General features: G+C 35.2%; 1 protein-coding gene across 1 annotated transcript; it reads right to left on the reverse strand.

The window, feature by feature from the left end:
* Positions 1-3,213: 3,213 nt before the first annotated feature.
* On the reverse strand, positions 3,214-22,670 carry AFP (alpha-fetoprotein). Its single transcript, XM_011968974.1, has 15 exons — positions 22,486-22,670; positions 21,612-21,663; positions 20,513-20,645; positions 17,980-18,191; positions 16,683-16,815; positions 15,665-15,762; positions 13,984-14,113; positions 11,796-12,010; positions 10,007-10,139; positions 9,339-9,436; positions 8,610-8,748; positions 6,740-6,963; positions 5,091-5,223; positions 3,704-3,758; positions 3,214-3,363 (listed from the first exon to the last, which is right to left on the reverse strand). The coding sequence occupies exons 1-14, from the start codon at positions 22,568-22,570 to the stop codon at positions 3,714-3,716; spliced, it is 1,830 nt and encodes a 609-aa protein (XP_011824364.1). The 5' UTR covers positions 22,571-22,670; the 3' UTR covers positions 3,214-3,363; positions 3,704-3,713.
* Between the last annotated feature and the right edge of the window lie 3,264 nt (positions 22,671-25,934).

The raw sequence follows: 25,934 nt of genomic DNA on the forward strand, positions 1-25,934 counted from the left end.
AATATAGCCCATGGCATGTAGTATTCCTCCACATATTCAAATAAATTTTTATAGAATGGCTATTATGTTTCAGGCATTGTTCTATATGCTGAAGATAGCAGAAGTGAACAAAGCAGACAAAAGTTACTGTTGTCATGGAGCTTACACTCTAGTGAGGCAGACAGATAATAAACAAGTAAAATCTAGTGTTTGTCAGATGGTAATAAGCATTGTGGGGGTTGGGAATGGCACTTCTGAATTAAAATAAGGTAGTTGAGGAAAACATCATCATTTAGCAGAGGACTATGAGTAGAAGCTTGAAATTGGTGATGAAGGGAGCCTCACACATATCTGAGAGTCTTCCACACCAGAAGGGTCATGAGGGCAAAACCTTGAGCAGGACATTGATTGGTAATTGAAGAACAACAGGGAGACCTCTGTGTCTGAGCAGAGGAGTAGCAAAAAAGGTCAGAAAGATATTATCATGTAGGGTCATTGGACAGACTTTGCATCTTACTCTGAGAGAGGTGGGAAGCCACTAGAGGATTTTGAGTGGAAAAGTGACATAATGGTCACTTTTGAGAATAGGGTTGAGGGTGGAGCAAGGGCAATTGTAAAAAGATCAATTAAGAATCTATTGCAGTAACCCCAGTGAGGCATATGACTGTGACTGGTACCAACGTATTGAGAAATAGTCAAATTCTGGATACTTTTTAAAGGTAGAGCTGACAAGATTTGCTCATAGATTGAATGTGTGGGTAGTGTGCAAGAGAGGGGTCATCGATAAATCCAAAATTTCTGACTCATAAAAACAGACAGATGCACAAGATGGTGGTACAAGTTTTGGACAAGGAGTAGATTCACATTCAATTTGTAATGTGCTAAGTTTGTATTGTCTATACATTATCACATGGAGATGTGAGGGAGGAAGCTGACATAAGAGCCTGGAAGTCAAGGAAGAAATCCAGGCTGGAGCTATAAACATGTGTTGTCAACATCTAGATGGCATTTAATGCATCAAGTCTGGATGAGTGAATTTAGGTCAAGGAAGAACTCTTCTGGGACACTCCAACATTTAGAGGTCAAAAAGTTAGGAGGACATAGCAAAGAAGATTGAGGTGAAACAGCCAATGAGGTTGGAAGAAAGTCTGAACACCAAGTGAGGAAAATGTTTCAAGGAAAAGAGAGTGATCAATTGTGTCAAATGCTACCGAGAGAACTCAGATAAGCTGAAGACTAAGAATCCACTATTGGATTTTGCAGTGTGAAAGTTGTTGGTAATCTTGACTACAGCAGTTTAATACCCTGAGTCTTTATTTGTTATTTGCCTAACTTGTTCTGTTAATGAGGTAAGGATGTTTTAAAATCTCCAGTTTGGCTGAGCGCGGTGGCTCACGCCTGTAATCCCAACACTTTGGGAGGCAGAAGCGAGCGGATCACAAGGTCAGGAGTTCGAAGCCAACCTGGCCAACGTGGTAAAACCCCGTCTCTACTAAAAATACAAAAATTAGCTGGGCGTCGTGGCATGTGCCTGTAATCCCAGCTACTCAGGAGGCTGAGGCAGGAGAATCACTTGAACCAGGGAGTCGGAGCTTGCAGTGAGCTGAGATCGCGCAACTGCACTCCAGCCTGACGACAGAGCGAGACTCCATCTCAAAAAAAAAAAAAAAAAAAATTTCCCAATTTACAATTGTACTTGTGTTAATTTGTCCTTGTGCCTCCAATCATTTTTTCTTTATATATTTCAACAAAATATCATTTGATTCATAAATTTTAACAGTTTTACCTTCATTGTGCTTTTCCCTTAAAAATATTTTCCTGTTTAATGCTTTTATACTGAATGTGATTTTATTTTATTGTGATCTTTAAATTAATACCTTTCAGAATTACACCAAAATCAGAAAAAGTTCATAGATGTTGTAGTACAATTGAAAGCAAAATGTCAAGTAGAAAGTGATCTAGTTAGAACCAAAAGAGCTAGGTGTAGTGGTTCATGGCTATAGTCCCAGCTACTCAGGAGGCCAAGATAGGAGGATCTTTTGAGCCCAGGATTTTGAGACCAGCTGGGCAACATAGTGAGACTCCAACTCAAAAAAAAAAAAAGAAAGAAAGAACTGAAATCACATTTCATTGCTCTGAAGCCATTGTTTTGTCCCAGAGCACAGGCCAAGCATGCATGTAATATTTAGATTTCTATTCAAAGCTAATATTCCCTACTGGTGGACTGGTCTTTTTGTCACCTCTTGCTGACTTTGCCCCTCTCTACCCTTTTCCCTGCCCCAATGCCCATTATCCATATCTCGTGGATTATCTTCCTCAAAGCTAATTATTAACAGCACATCTCTGCTTAGATATCACTTTGGTCCTCTATTACTCATAAGATATTGTCCAACCTCTTTAGAATAGAGCCATGAGAGTCTGGCTTAGCCCTTCATAGCTTCCACATCCTGCCTGACATTCTACATCTCTACCCTTCCCACCTACCCTGTACTCCTCTAAAACTATTCATCATGCTTTTTCATACCCAGTACCTCTGACCATGTGCCCCTCTTTCATAAAATGAACTTCTCTTTTACTTGAACTGATGAATGCTCATTCATTTTCTAAGACTCTTCTTAAATGTTTATGGTACCTTCTCTAGTCAGAACCGATGTCACCCACCCTTTGGTTCCCTCAACAATTTGTTGTCAACTCCTTGTGGTCATAATCTGAGGCATTCTTTCTGTGTTGCTTCCTTCTCTACTGAAGCAACTGGAGAACAGTGACTGTACCCAGCACAGGGCCTGGTACTCAGTGAGGGCTTAGTAAACATTTGTGGAATAAAAATTTAATTTATGAAAATATTAATTATATTCAATCAAAGCTACAATGTATTTATGTTTTAAAATATCTGTGAATCCCGAACTGTGTAAGATAGAGAAAAAAAGTAGTTGTGAAATTTTCATAGATCCTATAGAAGAAGAATAATTTCTTTTCTCATCTCCAGATTATCTGTTAGAATACTTCAGTGATGACCATTTAATAAACAAAATGCCCTGGCAGCATCAAATAGTGTTTAACTTGGGAACATGTTTTCAGTTCACCAAGTGATCTAGTACTGTAAATCCATCCTTGGATGGCTTTAATCTCCTATAATAATCAGTACTTAATGCTATTTTAACAGAATCTGCTTCAGACAATGGTATACAAAACTAAAGAAATTATCTATAACTTTTCATAAATATGCAGACTCAGAAAAGGAAACATTTGGAGATATTTTATTTCTATGATAAGGAAATCTCACATAAAAGTATCATTTCATTAATTCACAAAAAGTGTTAAATCAGTTAAAATTAAAGAGAAAAGTTCACACGAAATGAAAGACTCCTTTTGTCTTCTCCTCCCCTGCAATATGAGCAAAAATATATTAAATATTAATTAAACTAATAGGTGCAGTAAGTAACTGGTTCTATTATTTTATATCGGAGAAACATTGGATACATAGGAAAGTCTTCTGATAGCATTTGTTGAAGCCTTTTAAATAACCTAAAAGGATTTTGCATAGTTGAGCCACTAATTTAACATCGTGTGCATAATTTTGTTCAAGTGCTTTTAAAATAAACTTTTTCTTGAATTCCATTTATTTTTAAGAGAATTAATGGCAGTCCTCATGATCTGTCTCATTATGGATTGATATTTCTGGAGAATCAACATTATATTCAGTCTTGTCTGAATGTTTTGTTACCTGAAGTAATTTAAACTCCCAAAGCAGCACGAGTTTTTGAAATCAGTTTTTGTCCCTGAAAATTAAGAATAAACATAATCAGATAAAGAAATGGATTATTATACCAATCATACAGTTAACACTGTACAATCTGGGGTGAATTTACAGGTTTGTAGATTAAGTTAAAAATGAAGAAATACATCCCTGATGCCAACAATCTAGGATAGTAAAAGTCAGGGAGAAAACAATATTCATTCATATCAACAGTTTTTTTCTATAACAATCTCCAAATCTGTGCCTATTCTGACTCAATCTTTCCCCTTCCTCTACAAATTACAAGTTATTAGAAATTAAAAGGTTTGCAGATAAAGTACTGCTACTATTTGTTCATGTTCTCTATATCTAAATAAATGTCTTCTCAGATTATAGAACATTAATCTTCTTCTGTCATGTTTTTCAGAAATGCTTTACATCAAATCCGTTTTACCAGTTTTATCTAATTTGATTATCTATGTCCCACCCCACCTGATCCCACCAAAAACACACACATATACTGATAAGTGCACATACTCAAATGCATCTAATTATATTATTTATAGAAAAACTCTACATTTCTAAATACATCTGTCTTTGGATTTTACATGGCGAGAAAGGTAAAACTGACAAAAAGGCTAAGTTATAGAATATCTTTTTAAAGTATAGTGTTGCTATATTCAAATATATGTAGCAATACAAACTGAAAAATTGTAAAATTTAGCCAATTGTCTTGATTGTGATAATCATTTCACAATGTATAAATATATCAAAACATCACATGTACACCCTAAACAGATATAATTTGTATTTGTCAATCATGCCTCAATAAAGCTGAAAAAAGGTAATTTTTTTAAATGTTAGGTAGAATTCCCTAGTTAAAAAAAACCTAGCTAATTATCCATCTAAAATTACTATGTAATTAAAATAACTCCTAAGTACTACTCTGTTGATGTACAAAAGCAAGCTTCTAAATGAGTTCAAAAACATTTTCTACAAATATTCTCCTAATACTCTGTTAGCATAATTAATTTGCTATTAAATCCTTTTATCCATTTAGCTGAATTGATCAATTTTAGGCCAGAAACTATCTAAATTACCATCAATTATTTATACATTCACTTCATGGGTTTCTCTACTAGGAAATAAATTAAAATTACTAATTCTATCAATATATTTTAATATTATAATTCTTCCTAATATTAAGAAAATGTGATTTTTTTAAATGTTCTAAAATCCTTCAATCTGTTTCTCAATGAAATTTAAATCTCTCTGAAAATATTTTAAAGTTATAAATTTGTAGGGTCTTCCTTTCATTATCCACTACAAAAAATTCCATAGCAAGTATTTTGAGTATGAAATGAGCTGCATGTACCTCTTCAGCAAAGCAGACTTCCTGTTCCTGACCTTGGCAGCATTTCTCCAACAGGCCTGAGAAATCTGCAATGACAGCCTCAAGTTGTTCCTCTGTTATTTGTGGCTTTTGCTTTACAAGGTTAATGAGAAACCTGTGATTTAAAACAAAACAAAATACAAGAGAAGTCTGTTATGCAATGCTATTTTTCTACAGCCTTGCTGGTAGAGAATTCTCAGAGCCTAAACCCTTACTCCATCAACCTATCACCAGACTGACCACACACACCTTGTCTAGTACTTTCAGTAGAAAGACTGAGCCACACACACCTTGTCTAGTACTTTCAGTAGAAAGACTGAGGGTGAAAACACGCCAAGTGTTCCACTGGCCTGCAGTTGTGCAGGTTATGGATGGAACACTATTTCTTTTTTTTGTTTGTTTTTTTTTTTTTTTTTTTTTTTTTGAGACGGAGTCTCGCTGTGCTCCCAGGCTGGAGTGCAGTGGCGTGATCTCGGCTCACTGCAAGCTCCGCCTCCCGGGTTCACGCCATTCTCCCGCCTCAGCCTCCCAGGTAGCTGAGACTACAGGCGCCCGCCACCACGCCCGGCTAGTTTTTTGGATTTTTAGTAGAGACGGGGTTTCACCATGTTAGCTAGGATAGTCTCGATCTCCTGACCTCGTGATCCACCCGCCTCGGCCTCCCAAAGTGCTGGGATTACAGGCTTGAGCCACCGCGCCCGGCCGGAACACTATTTCGTACTTGACCATACTTATGTGTAGTGGAAGGCAATCTCCTCCCACCCCCTAGGAATATCCTTTCCTGTCCTCTCTTCTTAACTGTGTTTTATCCACACTCAAAGACCCAGATCTCCGCATCCTGCCCATCCAGTTATCACACCCTTATCTAGGCACTGGCAGCACTAATTGCCTGAACCACTCATTTAGCAAGCCTTTCATGTTGGACTTAGACCAGAGCAATAGGGAGTAGATCAGAGCAATAGGAAAAGCTTGCCAGAAGAGGCAACATTCTTATCATACCTTGAAACATACCTCAGACTGTGATAAAGGAAAAAAGAGAAGAATGGGTTTTCCAGTGAAGGAAGACTATTTACAAAACAAGTGAGGATTAAAATGCATGTGAGTTTGAAGAACATAAGCTCCATTGACTTGCATGACCATCACCATTACAAAAGAGCTCCCACAATGAACTGAAATGTACATGTCATTTCTTAACACCCAAATGGCATGGTTGAATTAAATAAGATAGTTATTCTCTTCAAAGCGTAAATCATGTGGGAAAAAACAAGATTCAATGATGTGTTTCCTGTGCTTGGAATGGAAGTGCCCAAATTTGCTGCAAAGATACACTCTAATTCCTCAGAATAGATTGCCCACTTCTCCTCAAACCCTAAATACATATCATGATAATAGTTACAACAGAGATTATTTTTACAAACAGGAAATTGTCTGCCCTCATTAATTTTTCTAGACCTGCTTCCCCAATGAGGCTGGGAAGACACTGAGACAAAACTATTTTCAAAGACATTTTAAGTGCTTTGGGAGTAATGCTCTGTTAGTGAGCCCAATAGTGTTAGGTGAGAGAGGTAGAAGTCTCAGTTGCTCTTTGGGGTTGTCATTATTTTCCATGCTAGCAAGTAACAGTTTCTTACTCTTGTTTCATCGTTTGCAGCGCTACACCCTGAGCTTGACACAGATCCTTATGGAAAATGAACTTGTCATCTGAGAATGCAGGAGGGACATATGTTTCATCCACCACCAAGCTGCTGAAGCATGGCCTCCTGTTGGCATATGAAGAAGTGCAGCACTGGCCAACACCAGGGTTTACTGGAGTCGTTTCATGTCTGATACATAAGTGTCCAATAATAATGTCAGCCTGGTTAGGAGAATGAGAAAAAAAAGCAAGGAGATTGGGCGTTAGTCATGAAGTTGGTCCAGTTTTTCAGAAAACTGCTGCAATAATTTCAATGTCCAGCAATTTACAATTAATATTACAGGAAAATTTGCTATATAGGATCATGTGACACTATACTGTTAATTCCAGCATTTACTCATTTGTTTGGGCTAAGCCTTAGCACGTAGCAGCAGGTAGTCCATATGTGATGTTGAGGATAGTCATTTAGCTATTTGTGTCAGCTATTCGAAACATGCTTCCAGTTACATACACACTTCTAAAGGACGAAAATATCTCTGCCTTTATGTTTCCCATGTGTATTTAGTAGAACTTTCCATTTTTCTTTTGAGAATCAGTATCTGAAGGTAAGAATAGCACAAACTTACCCCTTTTATTCGTATACATATACACACGTATATACTTGCAGCTACTATATCATCCTAACTGAAAAGACATGGGACCAATTTTGCAGGTTTTTAAGACTTTCCTAATGTAGAATCTTGCTACCTTGCCTACTTCGGAGATATTTCTTAATCACCTATTAATAACTTGTATTAAGAAATAATATGTTTTGTGTTCACTTTATATATCAGACTAGTGCTGTGTGAGTTACACAGATTATCTTGTTTAAAACAGCTGTCGTGTGAGGGTGGTATAATTTTTATTCTCAAATGTCAGATGAAAAATCTCAAACTTAATGACATAAGTAGCTTTCCCACTGTGATACAGCTAAAGAGTAGTGGAAGTAGAATGCGGCTGTAGGCTGGTGGCCTCTGGAACATACACTCCTGAACCATTACACCATCCTGCATCCCTGCAGCCTCCCAACAGGGGGAATTCAAGAAACAATTGAGGTGACGTTTAATCATAGGAAACTCTCCTTTTACTGTTAACCTTTGGGGAAAAATTTTACTACAGGAAGACTAAGTAGCAAATAACTCCCCATTATGATCAAGAGGAAAAGGGATAAAATAGACAATTTCATTTGCAATTATGACTTTATGGGAAAAATATTTTTAATTCATCCTGTAATCTTATGTATGACACTAGTGACATTAGGAAGTAAAGAATATTGGCATTACTGACTCGAAAGTCATTTTACTATTCAGAACATGATACTTATCCTGTGCTGTACCCTATACCCTGTGAAAGGGAAAAAATTATCCTTAATATCACAATAATAACATTATACTACAAAAGGTAAAAATGTAAGTATGGCTAAAATAGTATGACTAATTTTAATCAATCAAAGATAAAGTTTTTAAAACATCAAAGTAAATACATGAACAAAAAGCGGAAATTGTGAGTTGAAGTTACAAATTATGAATTAAGTTATGAATTATGGGCTACATGTTAGTCATTCTGTCTTTCCGATATATAAAGTTGGCTCAGATGTTGTTGACTAAACTGGCTGCACTTCCACCAGCCATCCTGGAAGAACAGGAAGCCTGGCCACACGCCTGCCATCCAGAGCTGAGTCTCACACCTTCCAACTGTGACTAATCAAACAAGCCTCCTAAAGCCATCTCTACATTGGTTTTTACCATCTTCCCTACAGGGGAATTATGAGGCTATTTCAAGTCAAACAGGGCAGAAATGAGATGGGACTAAACCAAGCAGACACTCACCGCTCCCTCACCACAGGCCAATAGTTTGTCCTCACTGAGTTGGCAACAAGTGGCTGCTGTGGCTGCCATTTTTCTGGTGATGGCCATCAGCTCTGATGAGGTCAGCTGAGGGGCTTTCTTTGTGTAAGCAACGAGAAATCTGAAAGAAGCATTTTTTTCTACTAAGTCCTGCTGAGTCATTCACGAGTTTTCAGCCACCTTGCTGCTTCTCACAGACTCTCTTCTCTCATGTCGGAAGACATGAGGTCAGCTCATTTGTTTCATCTACATCGTATTTGAACCAACATTTGAGATGCATTTACTCTAACAACCACTCCCTGTACTCCTATTATAAAAGCACATCACAATGAAAAAGCGAACTCCAGGCAGAAGGCTGACTCGTATTCCAAACCTCAGAGCTTCATTGATTTTTAACTGTGATCTCTTGGTGTTTTAACTAGGACAGACTGTGACAGAATGGATATCTTTACTGCAAACATTTGCACAGTATGGGAAACTTAAAGTCAATACCACAGATCAGACCTCACAGGTCATTCTTGTTGCTTCCAAAGGAGGAGAATGGGGAAGGCTACATTCTCTTCCAGAATATTGGGTAGTCAGATTACACTGACTTCTAGTCTGAAATAGGAACTGAGATTAGAGTAGCCATGGAGTTACTAATTTGAATTTATATTTCCCTTGTCTGTTAATAATTTTAATTCACTAAAACTACCATTTACAAAAACATACGCATTTTGTAGGTAATATTCTCCTAGTTTCTGGAAGAGGCCGCAGCTTCGCTTTGCCAATGCTTGGCTCTCCTGGATGTATTTCTGTAATTCTTCTTCCTGAAAATGAAGAATTATTACATATGCATTTTTCTCTTCTTGGATGCTTAACTTTGTATATAAAAGTTGATCAATATTATATACTATTATAAAACCAATCAGAGATTTGTTAATATTAAAGATGGTAAAGTATAAATTTTGATAATTAAAGAAAATGGATTTTGGGGAGATTAAAACTTTATGAATCACAAAATCATTTAATGGCAAAACTCAGTCTTTGGATAAATGATTACAGTTCTTTCTGTACCAAATTCTTGCCTTCCTAAAGTTATCAAAAAATGAATAATGAATACTACCTTTATCTGTGGATCATAGAACTTTTGGTTAACATTTTTATTTCTACACTTGATCTTAGCCAAAAGGCCGAGAAGCGATTAACATTTTTATTTCTAAAGCAAACCACTAGCTGCTGACTGCTAGTTAATAACAGTTTAATATCTAGACAACTAGTTAATAGATACAACTGGCTAACAACTAGTTAACAACTAGAGACTTTCAAACCAACAGCATTTTTAACAGATGACATCAATCCAGTTTGTCACACTCCCCTAAAATTCTAGAGAAACTTACCCCTTTATCTTGGCATTCAAGAGGGTTTTCTGTCTGGAAACACTTCTCCAATAACTCCTGGTATCCTTTAGCAACTCTTAGAATTACTGAGACTGCAAGCTGAGGATGTCTTCTTGAATATTCATGAACAAAACTGAAATATGTGGAGAAAAATATTTCAAGTTATTGGAACTAAGAGACAAAAGGAGCCCTCACTTCTCTAGTTATTCCTGTATAATATGGCATGTGGAAGTTAAATTCAAATAAATAAACCTGAAAATCAAATATGATTTGAATTATATGAATGGCAAAACTGTTAATGAATACTGTGATCCTTCAAATTGTCCTGTAAAATGGTTTTTTGTTTTCTCTTGCATCTCTCAATTTGACTTTTCAATTATGGATTTTACATTCATTTATTCAACAGACATTTTTCCAGTGTTTACTCTCTGCTAGCATTGCTTTAAGCAGATGGACTCAGTGATGTGTAAGATAAATACCTGCCCTCTGACAAGCACACATTATAGGGAGGCAGAACAACCAAACAAAAAATAGGCCATCTCATTTCAGTTAGTGATAAATCAATGAAAATAAATAAAGATGAAAAAGAAGAAAAGGGTTGATACCCAAGGTGGAGAGGCCACTAACTTTGTGTGTAGTCAAGAAAATTCTCTCTCGGCAGCTGATATCAGAACAGAGATCAGCTGAGTGAAGGAAGCCATGCAAGTATCTGGGGGAAGATCATTCCTGGCTGAGAAACTTCTACTGCAAAGAACCTTTGCAACTGAAGAACTGTTTCTATTACACAATTAGCTTTAGATGTGCATGGATGTGTAAACTTAAAGATAATTCTTGACTTTACTAATGGTATTCCCAGATTATAGGATTAGTTCTGTCACCAATAAGTTGTCACTATGTGCCTCTTAAATCTGAACTTTATTCTAGCTTACATAATTTTATTTAGCAGTGCAAACAATGTGTGAATGTTTAATTTTAATGCAACAATAGAGTAATATCTTCAGGCAATAGTAAAAAGAAAATTGAGCCATTACTTTTATTACTACATTAGAATCAGACTCTTAAATCTAGAAAGACCCTGGGAAATTATCGAGTGTAATGTCCTAAGTGCTGCACAAATCCCTCCTCTAGTAGTGTCCATAGTTACATACTATACAATTAAAGAAAACGTATTAACTTGATTGCTTGCTTCCCTTAAAGGCAAATAGAGTGAGAACGTGACCTATCATTTGTATTAAAACAAATTAATGTACTGCAAATGCCTCTAAACATGCTTTGATTTTCTTAAAAAATATAAAACATGTAGTTAATACATAGCCAATAAACTGTTCCTATAAAAGGTCTTCTATCTAGCATTATCTATTGTGTTATCTTTTGGAGAAAAGTTTTTCTTTAACATGCGTAGCAAGAGTACATTCTTAATCATGAACTCTTCCTATTACAAAAATATCCATATCCTATTTGAAAGTTCAATGGCAGCCTTGATATGAGTAATCTTTACAGGATGACAATGCTTCTGGTTCCAGAGAAATTGACGTGAAATAAAATCCAGCTTCATAAGCAAAGCAGTTAATGAGTCACAATGGTGAAAACTTCACCATTATACACCAAATTCCATTACTTATTCCCTAGTTGTCTACTTAAATCTATTTTGGCTCAGAACATTCTAGCCAAATATCTTCACATATTGAACTCAAAAACCATAACCATCACTCTCCATTTCAACAATGCAAATCTGTCAGCCACATAATCATTTTTACTTGTATGAACATACATTTACAGAGTGTGTTACCTTGCCAAGAAGATATTTTTTTCCCCTGAAGAAAATTGGTTAAAATCTCTATCTCCTAAAAACCTGTTTAGATTTGGAGATAGACCTTCAGGTTTTTCATCATTTTCTGCATGAATTATACATTGACCACGTTCCAGTGTGGTCAGTTTGCAGCATTCTGTTATTTTGTTTGACAGAGTGTCTTGTTGAGAACATATGTAGGACATAATTTTTTCCTGCAACAGGGAAAATAAAGTATAAGTTTTAAAGGTTTATTCTTTAATAAAGGATCTCAAAGTCAGCTTCAGAAAAAGGAAGAAAGGGAAGAGAGGGAGGGAGAAGGGAACAAGGAAAGAAGGAAAAAAGTCCAGGAAAGAAGGAAGGGGAAAGGGAAGTAGAGAGGGAGGGGGGAAGGAGGAAGGAAAGAAGAAGAAAAAAGACATTTTAACTTATCTCCCGTTTTAGTGCTTTCTCCCCACTTTTGGGTTTTCTCATTCCTTTCCACTTACCTGTTTGTTCAATTCTTCTTTCCATAGTTGTAAGCTAAACCCTATGTTATTTTAATTAAAAACTTTTACAAATAAGAGGGAAATGTACTCAAATAAAATGGGATGCATATTGCTGTATATATTTCTATTAGCATTCAAATTTGCCACTAAACAACACTTGCAACTGATGTCATAACATGGAGAGCAAACTTTCTGCTCCATGAGAAATTCCATAAGAATGATAATCATCATCAGAACATACTGCAGTGACTGACTATGACCTTCAGAGGGCAGTCTACAGATAAAACGGCAGTGCGCGTAAGTGGCCAGAGAAAGGCAGAGCTTATATAAACCTATCATGGGACTGAAAATTCTGCACATTCTCAGCAAAGACAATTAGAACCCATTGTTCAGCTATCAAAATCCACCTTATATATCATACCGAAATTAATGTTTCCACTTTAAAGGAAAAGAGTGGTTATGAGCTCCAAAAATTGAAAAAACGAACTTTTAAAAAATGACTATGAGAAACAGTAACATGGTCAGTTCAAAATGGGAAAACAGAGCTCAAAGAAAAACAAAATATTTCTTGTTGGTTTTCCTAGTATGCAGGTAGATACTTCTAGAATAAAAACAAGTAAAGTAGTACAGTTGCCCGTCAGACTTCCTCCTCTCACTTCTTCCCCAACTCCTCAGGGACTGTCACTCTCAGGTCTCCCCTGCAGCCTCAGCTTCTTGCTGACTTCAAGCATCTCAGCTGAATTGTCATCGGAGTAGGCTGAAATGAGCATTTTATCTTCACTTTCAGCCTTCTGGAAACCATAGTCCTGTGCTGGTTATCAAGCCATTTGAGTACCTATGAGCAGTAATTTTTAAGCCCCTTGGATTTTAATCTCTTTGGTGTGTCCTAGGGCCCATAGAGAGAGAGTAATCTGGGGGTCAACAAGCCTCTCTTGTAATATCTAGAAAGTCTAGGGTTAGCCAAAATAAGCCAATGCCACACTGCTTAAGTCACCACTGACTAGAGCACACTCAGGAAACTGTTACTGGGTTTTTTAAACGTTGTTTTCTAATTCGCTGAGACCCCTTTATTCACACTTCTCTTTGGCATGGCTAGCTTTTTATCTTGTAGAACAGTTTCTTGTGCTATTTTTATTGTATTTGTTCATTTAACAAACTATTATAGAATGCCTTCCATGTGCCAGGCATTGTGCTATGGAGACAACAGTAAACCAAGGCAGTCCCTAACTCCAAGGAGGTCACTGTCTTATCTTTCCTATCAGACTGTGAATTCCTCGAGGTCAGCCTATGCTTTTATAGCAAGTGTCTGTCACAGTGGCAATCAGATAGAAAGTATTCAACATATATTTATTCGTCAAATGAAAGAATAAATGAATGAAAAAACAAATACTTTAAAACTTAGTTTCCTCCTGTCCTCTAAGACACTATGTAGAAGCCTTCTGAGAAGTTCTCATAGTTTTTTTAGGAGTAAGAAATAGATGGGCCTTGGTTTCACAAAAGGGGGTATAGCTAAAGTGAAAACCAGGATCAACAAAAGATGGCTTAAGTTTTACTACCAACAAGTCTGCAAATTTACGGAGTCACCTAGTTTCCATACCCTGTAACTAATTCAAGTCAGACAACCTTCTCCCTTTTAGAATGAGACAAAAAGGAAGAAAAGGGAGTGAAAATTATCATTTTTAAGAAGTAAGACTCTTCACCCCATCCTGCAGACAATCCAGCACGTCTCCTCTGCAGCAGTGCTCATGCACGTGGGCCACATCCAGGACTAATTTCTGGATTTCAGTAAAATTAACTTTGGTAAACTTCTGACTCAGTTTAGTAACAGTTCTAGGAAAAAAAAAAAGAAATTAGAAATTAATTTATTCATTACCTGTCAAAACAAAATAGAATTTACAGAGTATTACTACAGTAGAAGTTTCAAAGAGAAACAACTGAAATCTCCTTGTTGTTTAAAAAGAAAAGGAAACATGTTGTAAGGCTTGATTCCAGCTGTGTCTTTCAAGGTGGTAGCTCTGTAAACTGTGACCTGGCCTCACAAATAGTTTAGAAGAAATTTATCTCTTCCTAAAACATGTCTTAAAAATTAAGGTAAATTCTTTTTGCCATTCCACTCTGATGCTGAGCATTTGTATTGAGTGGACAGAAAACTTTAAAAGAATAAACAATTAAGAAATGGAAAACTCCATGGAAATGAGAACCATTTTTTACTGGGGTAAAAAATACTTCCGAGAATCCAGGAAAGGAGGCGTATGTGCAAATCAATGAAATGGGACAAGAAAGTGGAGCAGATTAAACATTTCAGGCATACCATTGTGCCAAGAGAGTAATGTGGCCAAAAAAGAAGTAAGAAATAAAAATTCTGGTTTCCTCTGCATATTTCATTAAATTTTAAGAGTTGTCTTTGTAAAACCACTGTTCCTAGAGAAGATAGTGTTATTCTTGCTTCTGATAAAGATGGATCTTCTCTATAAATTTAGACCACTTAGCTTTCACTTATGGATAGCAAATGATAAGGTTATTATAATACTATCTCAATTTCTATTTTATTACTAAGATAAATTTAAATGAAGTAAGTAATAAATTAATCTTTCAATTTCTAATTGAGTTGGAGAGTAGTTAAGGCATAAATCTGACCTCTTACAGGAAGAAATTTCAGTCTTTAGAACTAATTCCATTAATAAAAACTTCATTATAGATTTCCGTTGTCTACAATATGTTTTAAAGTGTTATTTAACCAAATAGCAATCAACTAAACTCTGAATATATATACTTACTACTATTCGATTAGCAGCTCAGATATTTTCATATACTAGAAATGTTTCATCATAAAAGAGTTGATGAGTACTTTAAATCAGTTATATAATTTAAAATGTTCTTTTCTCCTGACACTAGATTCTAATATTATTGCCTCAAGGGAATATTTTTATGGAAAGCAATAAATGCTATAAAGAGCCTTATAGAAAGTTAAGAAACACAATTAATGTAAAGAATTTCTTGTTAAGGCAAAAGTTTTAAATGATACTCAGTGAAGGCTGACTTATTTTGTAGAAGGGCTAGAAAAATATGGTCTAGTAATGAAGTATAATTTGATTGCAGACCAGAACTTAAAGTGTCTTAAAGAGCAGGTAAATAACACAAACTATAAAAGTCTTTTTCATTTATTATCTCAGCTAGGCTTTAGTAAGTGTTAAACTGACTTATCCATTGGCTTCCTTCTGATCCTACAAGTTCATGGTTCTAATACCATTAGCCCTCATCAAAGGGGTCTCAAAGGGGTCTTCATTCTCTAAAACAGCAACAATTAGAAAAACGAACCCAAATTGCAAAAGGGTAGTTCTATAGCTCTCACCCTCTTCCCTAGATAGAGGTTGAACTTACATGGCGTGGAAAGTTCGGGTCCCAAAATTTTTCATTACTGCACATGCATGTTGATTTAACAGGCTGCTTTCTCTTAATTCTTTTGTAATTGATGCTGCCTAGATGTAGAAGAAACAAGATGTCATGAAAGCATATACTAATATTTTCTTTACGAGCTCTAATATTTAGAAAAACAACAAGTATAGGTAAAATGAAATTCCATAAAATATGTTTTTTACTAAAAATTATAAATGCCATACATTATCGCAGAATATTATTGACTCATTTATTCCTTTAGATTAGTTTATATGCATCTGTGCCAGACAAATTTACTCACAATACCTTGAAACAAAAACATAACTTTTATACTGGGGATCATCAATGAAAAACTGTACTTTTAAACAGCTTAAAGACAAATTGAAGCCTGCTAATTTCTTAAATGTCTTCTCAGTTACAAAAAATACAATTGTATCACAGCTTGACACTAAGAGTAGTCACAGTTCTTAAGAAATTTTTGTTGTAGGACTGCTGGTGGCAAGTAGTTAATGGTGGATATTATTCTACCTCTCTAAACCTAAAAAAATATTTTCTTCTCTAAACCTCTTTCCTAGTTTGTTAAAGGACAAAAATACTTACACCTCAAATTTGTTCTAAGGATTAAAAAAACAGTGAGTATAAAGCATTTATCATAGTTGTCCTTTATTTTTTCTCTCTCCTCTGCTTCTCCTTTTCTCTGTTTTCTTTCACTTACTCGCTCCCACTTATAGCAGCCTCTCTTTCTCTTTCTCTCTGTCTTTCCTTCTTTATCCCATCAAACTCACTTCCCTAATAATAAAGTTATTGTTGACTTAATGAATAGATAATAAAAACCAGCAAATCCAGTTTTGTTCACACGAAGAATATCAGATTGCTGAACTATTTCTCTATTCCAAAAATGATACTCTCCACATTAAGCACATTTTCATTTTTAACTTTGTTTTTTTTAATGAGTCATAGTCAGACTATAGTACTGGTTCAGATATCCACACAAATATGATACCTTTGTTTGGAAGCATTCAACTGCATTTTCAGCTTTGCAGCAAGATGGAATTATTTTGTCATAGCGAGCAGCCAAAAGAAGAATTGTAGGTGCATACAGGAAGGGATGCCTTCTTGCTATCTCGTAAATGAATCTGTGAAATAAAATAGTGCTGGAAGATTTATAAACACCTAAAAATAGGACTACTACTGCTTGGAACTGGACTCTAGGATTTACTTAAAGCTTCAAATAACAACAACAAAAGCATTTGACTTTGTCTTTACTGTGTTTCTAAGGGGAAAATCATCATATTTTTTCTACATGTTGTCAAAAGTTTCCTCACTAAAGATGCTGGGGGGAAAATATCTGACAGATGGTACCAGATTCTATTATGAGAAAACAGGCAAGCATGCTAACTATGATTCTTATTAAAAGGTCCTTTTCAATAAGCCTACTCAGATATGTTTCAGGGATCAGCAAAGCCAGACTTCTGCTAAGTGCAACAGAAAGATGCACATTGTGTCCCTTGTCAGTGCAGAATGGGGTTATGCACCTGGATAGTCACCATAGCACAGATGTTCTAAGGGCAGTCTCTCTATTTATCTGGTTTAGGAGTAACACGGAAGGCAGAAGTGCTGAGGAGTTACATACAGGCTTCTCCAACAGAGAACATGGGCTCAAATGTACCAGCTGTGTCCCCTTAGCCAGTTGTTTTAGCCTTCCTACCTTCAATTTCCTATCAACAAAATGGGGGAAAGAAGAAGAATGAAGAGGAAGAGGAGAAGGAGGCTTCAAAGGTTGTTTGTGAGTGTTAATCCGATCCTCTGTGCAAGCAGACATGTTTCCACAACATCCTAAGTGTTCAGTAAACCTTTGCCATGTCTATGTATCTTGACCATGCTTGGATCTCTAACTTTCATTTCTAGGCAATTAGGTGAATACAAAACATCAATATATGGCTCTGGAAAGCCTCAATTTTGTGCAATAATAATATATTCTTGAACAAGGTAAAATTGAGAGCAGAAGGGGTAAAAAGTAAAAAGAAGAAGAAAACAAGGTGTATATCTCTCAAGGGACTAATGGAACCTCTGGTAGGTCTGTCCTGTGGTCTGTACTACATCTACCATGCTATGGAAACAAAGTTACACTAAATGTTGCTCTCCTAATTACCTTGCCTGGGACCTCAGCAGACACAAAAACACCAAACAAACATTATATCTCTTACTGGGAGTACATGAGTACATTGCAAAAATACCAAATTAGACTTGCCATTGCTGTGTTTCTGAGGTTTGCATCTACCTTTAAACTGGATCCTTACCTGTTCATGAATGTCTCCCTGTCTTCTTCATATGCTTCACAACTCGTGACAGGTTCTGGAACTTGGAAAAGTGGGATGGACGCTGGAGTGGGCTTTTTGTGTGCAAGAAAACAGTTATGTCTTCCCTCTTCACTTTGGCTGCAGCAGTCTGAAAGTCCGTACTTTTCCAAAATGTCTTTCTCATGGCAAAGTTCTTCCAGAAAGGCAGGTAGCTACAAGAAATATCTTATGTTTAGTGAAAGACACTAACTTTGCTTTAAAAATCTATAAGACACAAACATTTTCTAATGTCTAAAATCAGAACTATAGATTCTGAAACTTTTTCCGTATACATTCTAATGTATTTTGTTTTAGCCTGATGAAATAGATTTCTTTGCTGCCTTATGGAAAATGAAACTTTAATCTCCAAACAATAAAAGGAAAAAAGCCATGCAATATTTTGTTTCTCTTTCTCAATTTTGAATTATTTTGTTTTTCTTTTTTGTGTTATCAAAAATTTGGACTAAGATATATAAGCTTTTATAAATATGTAAACCATGTTTCATAGACACAGGAAGGGAAACAACACACACTGGGGCCTCTCAGGGGGTGGGGTACTGGGAGGGACAGCATTAGGAAAAATAGGTAATGCATGCTGGGCGTAATACCCAGGTGATGGGTTGGTAGGTGCAGCAAACCACCATGACACATGTTTACCTATGTAACGAACCTGCACATCCTGCACATGCACAACAGAACTTTAAATTTAAATATAAATAAAAAAGAAACCGAGCAAAATAATATTTTCATTATTCTCATTAAAGATGTAACTTTTGGAATTGCAAATACATATGTATATATTATGGTATATACATATATATATTCATATACACATACCACATTTCAAACATCAATGCTCATTTTACGTGCCATCCTTACAAGGCAATAAAAAACTGCATATTATTTTTAATTAGAAATAAAAATGATTTTGAAATGAAATAATGGTTGGATTTTAAACTGGAAAAATGATTTTTTAAAAAGTTTTTTTAAAAAGTTTTTTTAAAACTTTTCTTGGTCGTAATTACAGATTTAGCTAAAATGTGTTAAAATGTATGTGCTTCCTTGTCTGTGACTTACTCTTACCAAACTCAGATGACAGCACCAATATTCCACAGAAAGTCCTGAGGAATACATGTGTTTCATGCATCTGAGGAAACTTTTATGTAGCTTTTATAGCTGCTACAGTAATATTTAGAGAATCCTGGAAAGCTTACATAAGGTTTCTAATTCCCAATCCTCATTTGAAAGGTAGACCTTTAAATTTACAAGAATAAATCAGCAATCTGTAACTTTACCTCGAACCTCTAATTGGATGTAAAGTTGCAATAGATAATGTATTTTGTGCTTTTTATGCACATTTTGAAAAGATTATCAGAACAAGACAAAAATAGAGATGCAAAACAGAAATTTTTGTCAAATCATAAATTTCAAAATTGGAAAGTACTTAAACCATATATTTAAAAGGACATCTCTTCTATGATATTCCAGGTACATTGTCTTTTGGCCACCTAATTAATCCCACCATAATAGAGTATTCTCTGGGCATGTTGGTTTATAAATGGAGAGTTCTAATCACTATAAAGTTTGTTTCTTTGTTAAGATAAAATAAATAATAACAAATATTATTTGTTGAGTTTCAACATTGAAATATCCTTATACTAAGAAAAGTATTTAGTGTTTATCTAAAATTCAAATTGAACTGGGTATTATGTTTTATTGTTCTTTGCTAACCCTGGCAACCCTAACGATGTGCTATGCATCTTACATTCACTATACTTATAGTGTTAAGAAGCTACTAAGACTGTCAATTTCAAGCCAGATGGTCTAGTTCAAATCCTGGCTCTGCCATTTGGTGGTTCCCTTAAGAAAGTCACTTAAATTCTTTGCACCTCAACTTCCTCAACTGGAAGATTAGCATCTATCTTCAAGGATTATTTTAAATGTTTAATAAATGAATATAGGTAAGCAAAGCTGATATCCTGCCCAGAAGCCCCAGCCAGCATCTCTTGACTCACTGGACAACCATTCTGATTCATCAGTGCTATCTATCCCCTATGTCGTAAAATATTTTTATTATCAATGTACACGTTATGCTTCCTAGAATAATGCCAGTCACATTGTGTGTATAATAAAAGTTAGCTACTATTATTGTTATATCAATTTCCATGCTAACTCTGAAATGGGAGCTATTATCATCTCTTATTTTATAGATAAGAAAACCGAAGCTCAAAAAAGTTAATACGCCCATAGTCATCAAGATAATTTTATTTCAGAACCTTAGCTCTTAGTCATCATATTCATATGGTCTCTTTACAATAGCTACCTATTGTTCTCTTCCGCTCTCTTTAACAATTCAGAATTAACCTAATCCCTCTTTCATATAACAGCTCTTCAAATATTTAAATGCATTTTTCATTGCTATTTTTGTATCTTCTCTGCGGCATGCTAAATTTTAGTCAAATATCACAATACTTTTTTGAAATTATTCACTCACCTGGTTTTCTAAACACCCTGCAGACTGTTCATCTCCAGTGGGTTTCTCAATTGCAGTCAATACATCTTTCACCATTTTGCTTACTTCCTTGTAAGTGGCTTCTTGAACAAACTGAGCAAAAAATATGGTAGCCCTGAAACAGAAATACATGTGAATCCTTAAGGAACAGACCTGTAGCAAGCTTATTTTTCTCAAGTATAGTTTTTTGTTTGTTTGGTTTGTTTTCTTTTCTATTTATGTTGTAATCTGTTTAGACATTTGATTTGTAAAATTAGCTTCTAGTCATCTGAGAAGAAACTTCAGTCTTTTTCTTGTTTTCTTTTCCCATAAATATACATATAGATGTTAAAGGCTAAAATAAGTGGATTTCCCATAAGAGTGGTTCCTCCTTCTGTGACCATCCATCTACTGCAATGCACCCATAATTGAGGGTATCTACATTCCTCACGGTTACTGTTAAATTTAAGCAAAAAAAAAAAAAAAAAAAAAGGTAATTAGACAGACCTCTAACAGTGTCTACTCCCAGTATGAGCAAGGTGTAAAACCCAAGACTACAGTGCTCATGGATTGACTCAAAGCAGTCCCTATGCAGGTTTGGATGTGCAAGGAGTAACAGCAACACACTACTTTAAATTCTTCGTTAGAAATTTTAAAAATGTGGGATGGAAAGACATCCAAGAGACTAAAATACTCTCCACAAATAACAGAAAATAGAATATTTTATCACCTATGGTTTGCTGCTAAGATTTAAATAGTATATAGAAAAGAAAACATTATAATATCACCCTGTTGATACTGATGAGAAAAATTCCTGAATTAGTATATGGCTGTCACTGATCAGACACTAATCTTCAGTTTCTGAAATCTAATTTGGTTTGCCTCATGGGATTTCAAGGAATCGAGAAGTTAATGTCTAAAACATTAGTCAACAGTTTAACATCTTCAACATCAAGTTGATATTCGGTATGAGTAACTTTTCTTGAAATTGTCCAAATTGCTTTTGTGCTTTTAAGAACTCACAGGGCTACCCAATTTTGTTTAAGTATTTACTTATCCTTGCTTTACACATTTAAAGTAGATTTATATAAGCAAAACTTACAGGTCAGGTAAATTTATCTCTGCAGTACATGGGTAAGAATCCAATATGGAAGCTGGAAAGCAAAATAAACTTTATGAAACGTGTTTTCAACTGCAACCAAGAAAGTAATCATTGTTACATATGAATGTTTGTATTTCAGTTAGAACTGTACAGTTTCAGAACTAAAAGAACATTAGAGATAACCTAAGCATCTTAATTTTATACTTGAGAAAACTGGGAAACTAAGGAATGAAGTTAACAGGCATAATTTATAGTAGACCTATCACTAAAATCCAGATTTTGTCTTCCAGTTGTTTGGTTTTTCCCTGTACTCTAGTGCTGTAATTGTCCTGAAAGTTAAATGGTTAAAAATATATTTCAGGCATTCTTTTGAACATAGTTATATTACAGTTTGCCTTTCACATCCCAGTCACAGTGTTTCTTCTTCAGACTATCAAATAGTGACCTATTTTCTGTATTAAAAATAAAGATGTTACTTATTTTACTAGTCTGAGGGAGTTTTCTATGTGAAGGAGCACAATTCTGGCTTCTTCACATATAAAATTTTATTTACATTCACATATAGGTACATATAGGTGTATATAAAATTTTTCAAAGTTAATATGCATACCAATTAAATAAATGTGTAAAAATTAATTCAACATGAAACATACAAACCATTCATTTGTCACATTAAACACTGCTATAATTTTGTAAACCTCTTGTAAAGTTACAAGTTTATCTTTCATTTAAATATATCCACCAGTTAAATATTTTTTCTCCATGTGGAATAATAAACATGATAAATAAATCAAGACAAATGAATAAATGCAAATTTTATAATTTTAAAAATTTTGATATAGAGAAAAGACAAGAGAAACACAAAATATCTCACCTATTCCATATTCATTTCTATGCAGTGTTCTGGATTCAGTAAAATTTAGTAGGAAAATTAAAAACACTAATTCCACCCACTTCATGGTTGCTAGTTATTTTGTTATTGGCAGTGGTGGAAGCAGAATATGGAAAATCGTGCTGAAATTCTTTTATACTATTTTCAGGCAATGCCTGTTAACTAGTAACTTTTTGTTGGTATATCTGTTACTTTATGGTATTTCCTTAGGTTGAAAATGGGACATTTGCCAATAATTAACAGCATAGCACTTATTTGTATTTTATGTTCAAGGACACAGACCTCTTTGGGGCAGAAAAAAAAATTGCAAGCTTATTTTATTTTGCAAATATAACAAATATTCTTCTCAAAGTACAGAATATTCAAAGAGATGACTTGTCCCTAAGTTGCAGATTAATTAATTCCTCTCAAATTAAGAAGTTAATGAAGCCATAAAGAAAAGACATCAGATTTGGTATGCAATTCATCTAATACATTAATTCTTTAAAACTATCAAATGTCTATTATATGCCAGGCACACAAGACATGGTCTGACCAATTCAGACTCTTCATTTTGCAAATATAACAAATATTCTCAAGCTACAGATAATTCAAAGAGATAACTTGTCCCTAAGTTGCAGAATAATAAATTCATTTCAAATTATCATTGTTTGATAATTATGCTGTCATTGTTTAGCTCAAAAACACTTTTCACTTAATATGTATGTCAATAAGGTACATTTTAAAGTATTTAGTATGTGATGTATGACTTAACATAGAAAACTTAGAGCACAAGCCCTAATAAACCAAGTCCTATAATAATTTTATTTGCACATGTGTCTTTATGAAGTGGGTCAGCTGCACCATTCACTTAGCAACTCAAGATGATGATGTTAATACTAAATGATGGATGCTAATAGTGGTTCACCTCCTATCATCCATGTCTATGAGGGTTCCCAATCTTGGTTACACATTAGAATCACTGGGGGAACTTTTTGAATTCCTAGTGCCTAGTCTGTAACTCAGACCAGTTAAATCAGAATCTGTGGAGTTGGGACCCAGGCACCAGTATTTTCTAAAGCTTCACAGGTGTTTCATTATTCTAAAGGTAAGATTATAAAACCAAATGACCCACACCAGGAAATAAATTACTATGGTACATTCATAAAGTAAGATGATATACAGCCATCAAAATAACTGTGGAAGAATATTTAATGAAATGGAAATGTGCTCATAATATATTGCTAACTGAAAAACAGGACAAAACAATATATATAGAGGGGTCTCATTTGTGTATCTTTGTACCTCCTCTTTACTCCTCCCACCCTCTAAAAAAAGTGTTGAATAAAAGAAATAATGGACAGCAAAGTTTTAACATCGGGTTTCTCTAGATGGTAAGGTAAGTGAATTTAATTCTATCTCTCTCTCAAAACTTCTTCAGTGAAAGAGCAGTATGCAATTTTAAACATAAATTTTTAAATAAGGTAAGTACAGTACTCAAAAAATAGATCATACTGCAAGCTACTAGGGCACACATTTAAACAAAAAGGGTTAACCATCAGTAGCACTTCCAGCAAATACAAACATTTATCATAGTATAAACAAGGTCTTCCATGCTAATCGAGTAAAATTCCCATTCATTTCTTAGGTTTTTCTCATTTTCTGCTATGTGTGGCTCTCCTAGGTTTTGTCTGCTAAGGAACATGTTAACAAAACAGGCCTTGCTCACGTACTCTCCAGGAAGAGGTAGCACCATCCTTGTCTATCCATTTGGATTCCAGGGTAGTATTTACAAAGTGCAGTTCTTCTACTCCTCCTCAAGGGGGACTTTACTCAAATACATGAAAGCCAAAGTATTTATTAGGAAGGAATACCTGAAAAGCAATAGTCACGAAGTATTAGTTATGAAGAACTGAAATGGAGTTTTATGAAGCAAACTACATAAGCTTGCCCAAGCATGGGCAAAATCTCCCAAAGCCTTTCACAGTGCCTGGTTCATAGTCAGGACTCAGCAACATTTGCTGAATGAATAATAAATGTATTTGCTCCAACCATGGGTTTAACGTAGAGAAAGGGGTTACATTTGGCAAATCCCAGATTCCATAACATCTGAAACCTTTATAACTTTACAAAACATATTTCAGGTTTTCTGATATATATAGATATAGATATAGATATAGATATAGATATAGATATATAAATATAATCTTCAAGGCCAAGTAATCCAATCTGATCATCTCATCAAAAGATTAGAGGGGACAAATGTAAAAATGCCTGGCAAACGGTAGGCGTTTACTAAATTATGACTATTTCAATATTACAAATATATATATATATAAATAGACACATAACTACAAATAATATGTACATATCAAGCCAATGTGTGTTGTGTGAGCCACCAGTTCATCAAGATGTCGATGAGACTACACCAGGAGTAACAACTTTTCTATCAGTCCAGGTCCTATTTGGACTTTTCCTCTGATATTATGCTGCATTTGTGTCATCCTCCAATCTCCTTCCATATTCTGCCTTACGGAGCAGATGTCTGACATTCCATGCCATATGATCAGAGAGGCAGTATAGCACAGTATTAATCATGTAAAGTTGGGGAACAGTTTGAATTTTTGCCCTGTCACTTAGTTACATGACTTTGGGCGAGTTCATTAATTTCTCTGGTCTTTATCTTTATCATCTATAAAATGAGGATGTGATAGTACCTCCTTCGTGGTTAAATGAGAATTAAATTCATCAATAAATATAATTGCCTCAGAACCGGGTCTTGCACAAAGTAGCACTCGATAGATGGGGTTTTATTTATTCGTCCAATAAAATGTTAAGTCTGCACTCCACGCACTGTTTTTGGATGGGAATAATGAGCAACAAGAGACAGGCACCATCTAGCTCTTGTTGAGCTTACTGCCTAATTAGAGAAACAGACAATAATATCAATAATCACAACATGGTGTGATGGATGCTGTGATAAGTAGAATGAAAAGAGGAACTCCGGGCATCTTTAGAGGCATCAGGTCAGGCTTTCTAGAGGAAGTAACATCTTAGTGGAGATCTGAAAGAAAATTAGAGGTGAGTCAAATAAAGAGGGAGGATATAGTGTTCCAGAAAAATGTAAAAGGCAGTGGAAAAACCAACTGGTAAGGGAGAACAATGCACACTTAAGGAATGAGAGAAAATGCAGTTTCAAAGAGGCACAAAGTTTAATAGAACATACTAGATATTGGGAATTCCTGGCAAAGTTGGCAAGGGCCACCTCTCAAAGACTTTTTAAATGGACTTTATTCCTCTTTCTGGGGCTATTATGGACAACAAAAGGGAGCTAATAAAAATCATATTTGTACTTTGAAACTGTCTCTTTTGTTTCAAAAGGGGATAAGACTATGATAAGGAGACCAGTTAGGAAGTTTTCGCAATAATACTGTCAAATAAGTGGGCTGGAT

The sequence above is a fragment of the Mandrillus leucophaeus genome, unplaced genomic scaffold (assembly GCF_000951045.1).
Source record: "Mandrillus leucophaeus isolate KB7577 unplaced genomic scaffold, Mleu.le_1.0 Scaffold868, whole genome shotgun sequence".
Taxonomy (NCBI): Eukaryota; Metazoa; Chordata; class Mammalia; order Primates; family Cercopithecidae; genus Mandrillus; species Mandrillus leucophaeus.

Coding starts and splice junctions, on each gene's coding strand:
- AFP (XM_011968974.1), bottom strand. CDS start 22,570: ATGAAGTGGGTGGAATTAGTGTTTTTAATTTTCCTACTAAATTTTACT. Junction 21,664..22,485: donor TAGAAATGAATATGGAATAG/GTGAGATATTTT, acceptor TTTGCTTTCCAG/CTTCCATATTGGATTCTTAC. Junction 18,192..20,512: donor CAGGGTGTTTAGAAAACCAG/GTGAGTGAATAA, acceptor TATTTCTTGTAG/CTACCTGCCTTTCTGGAAGA.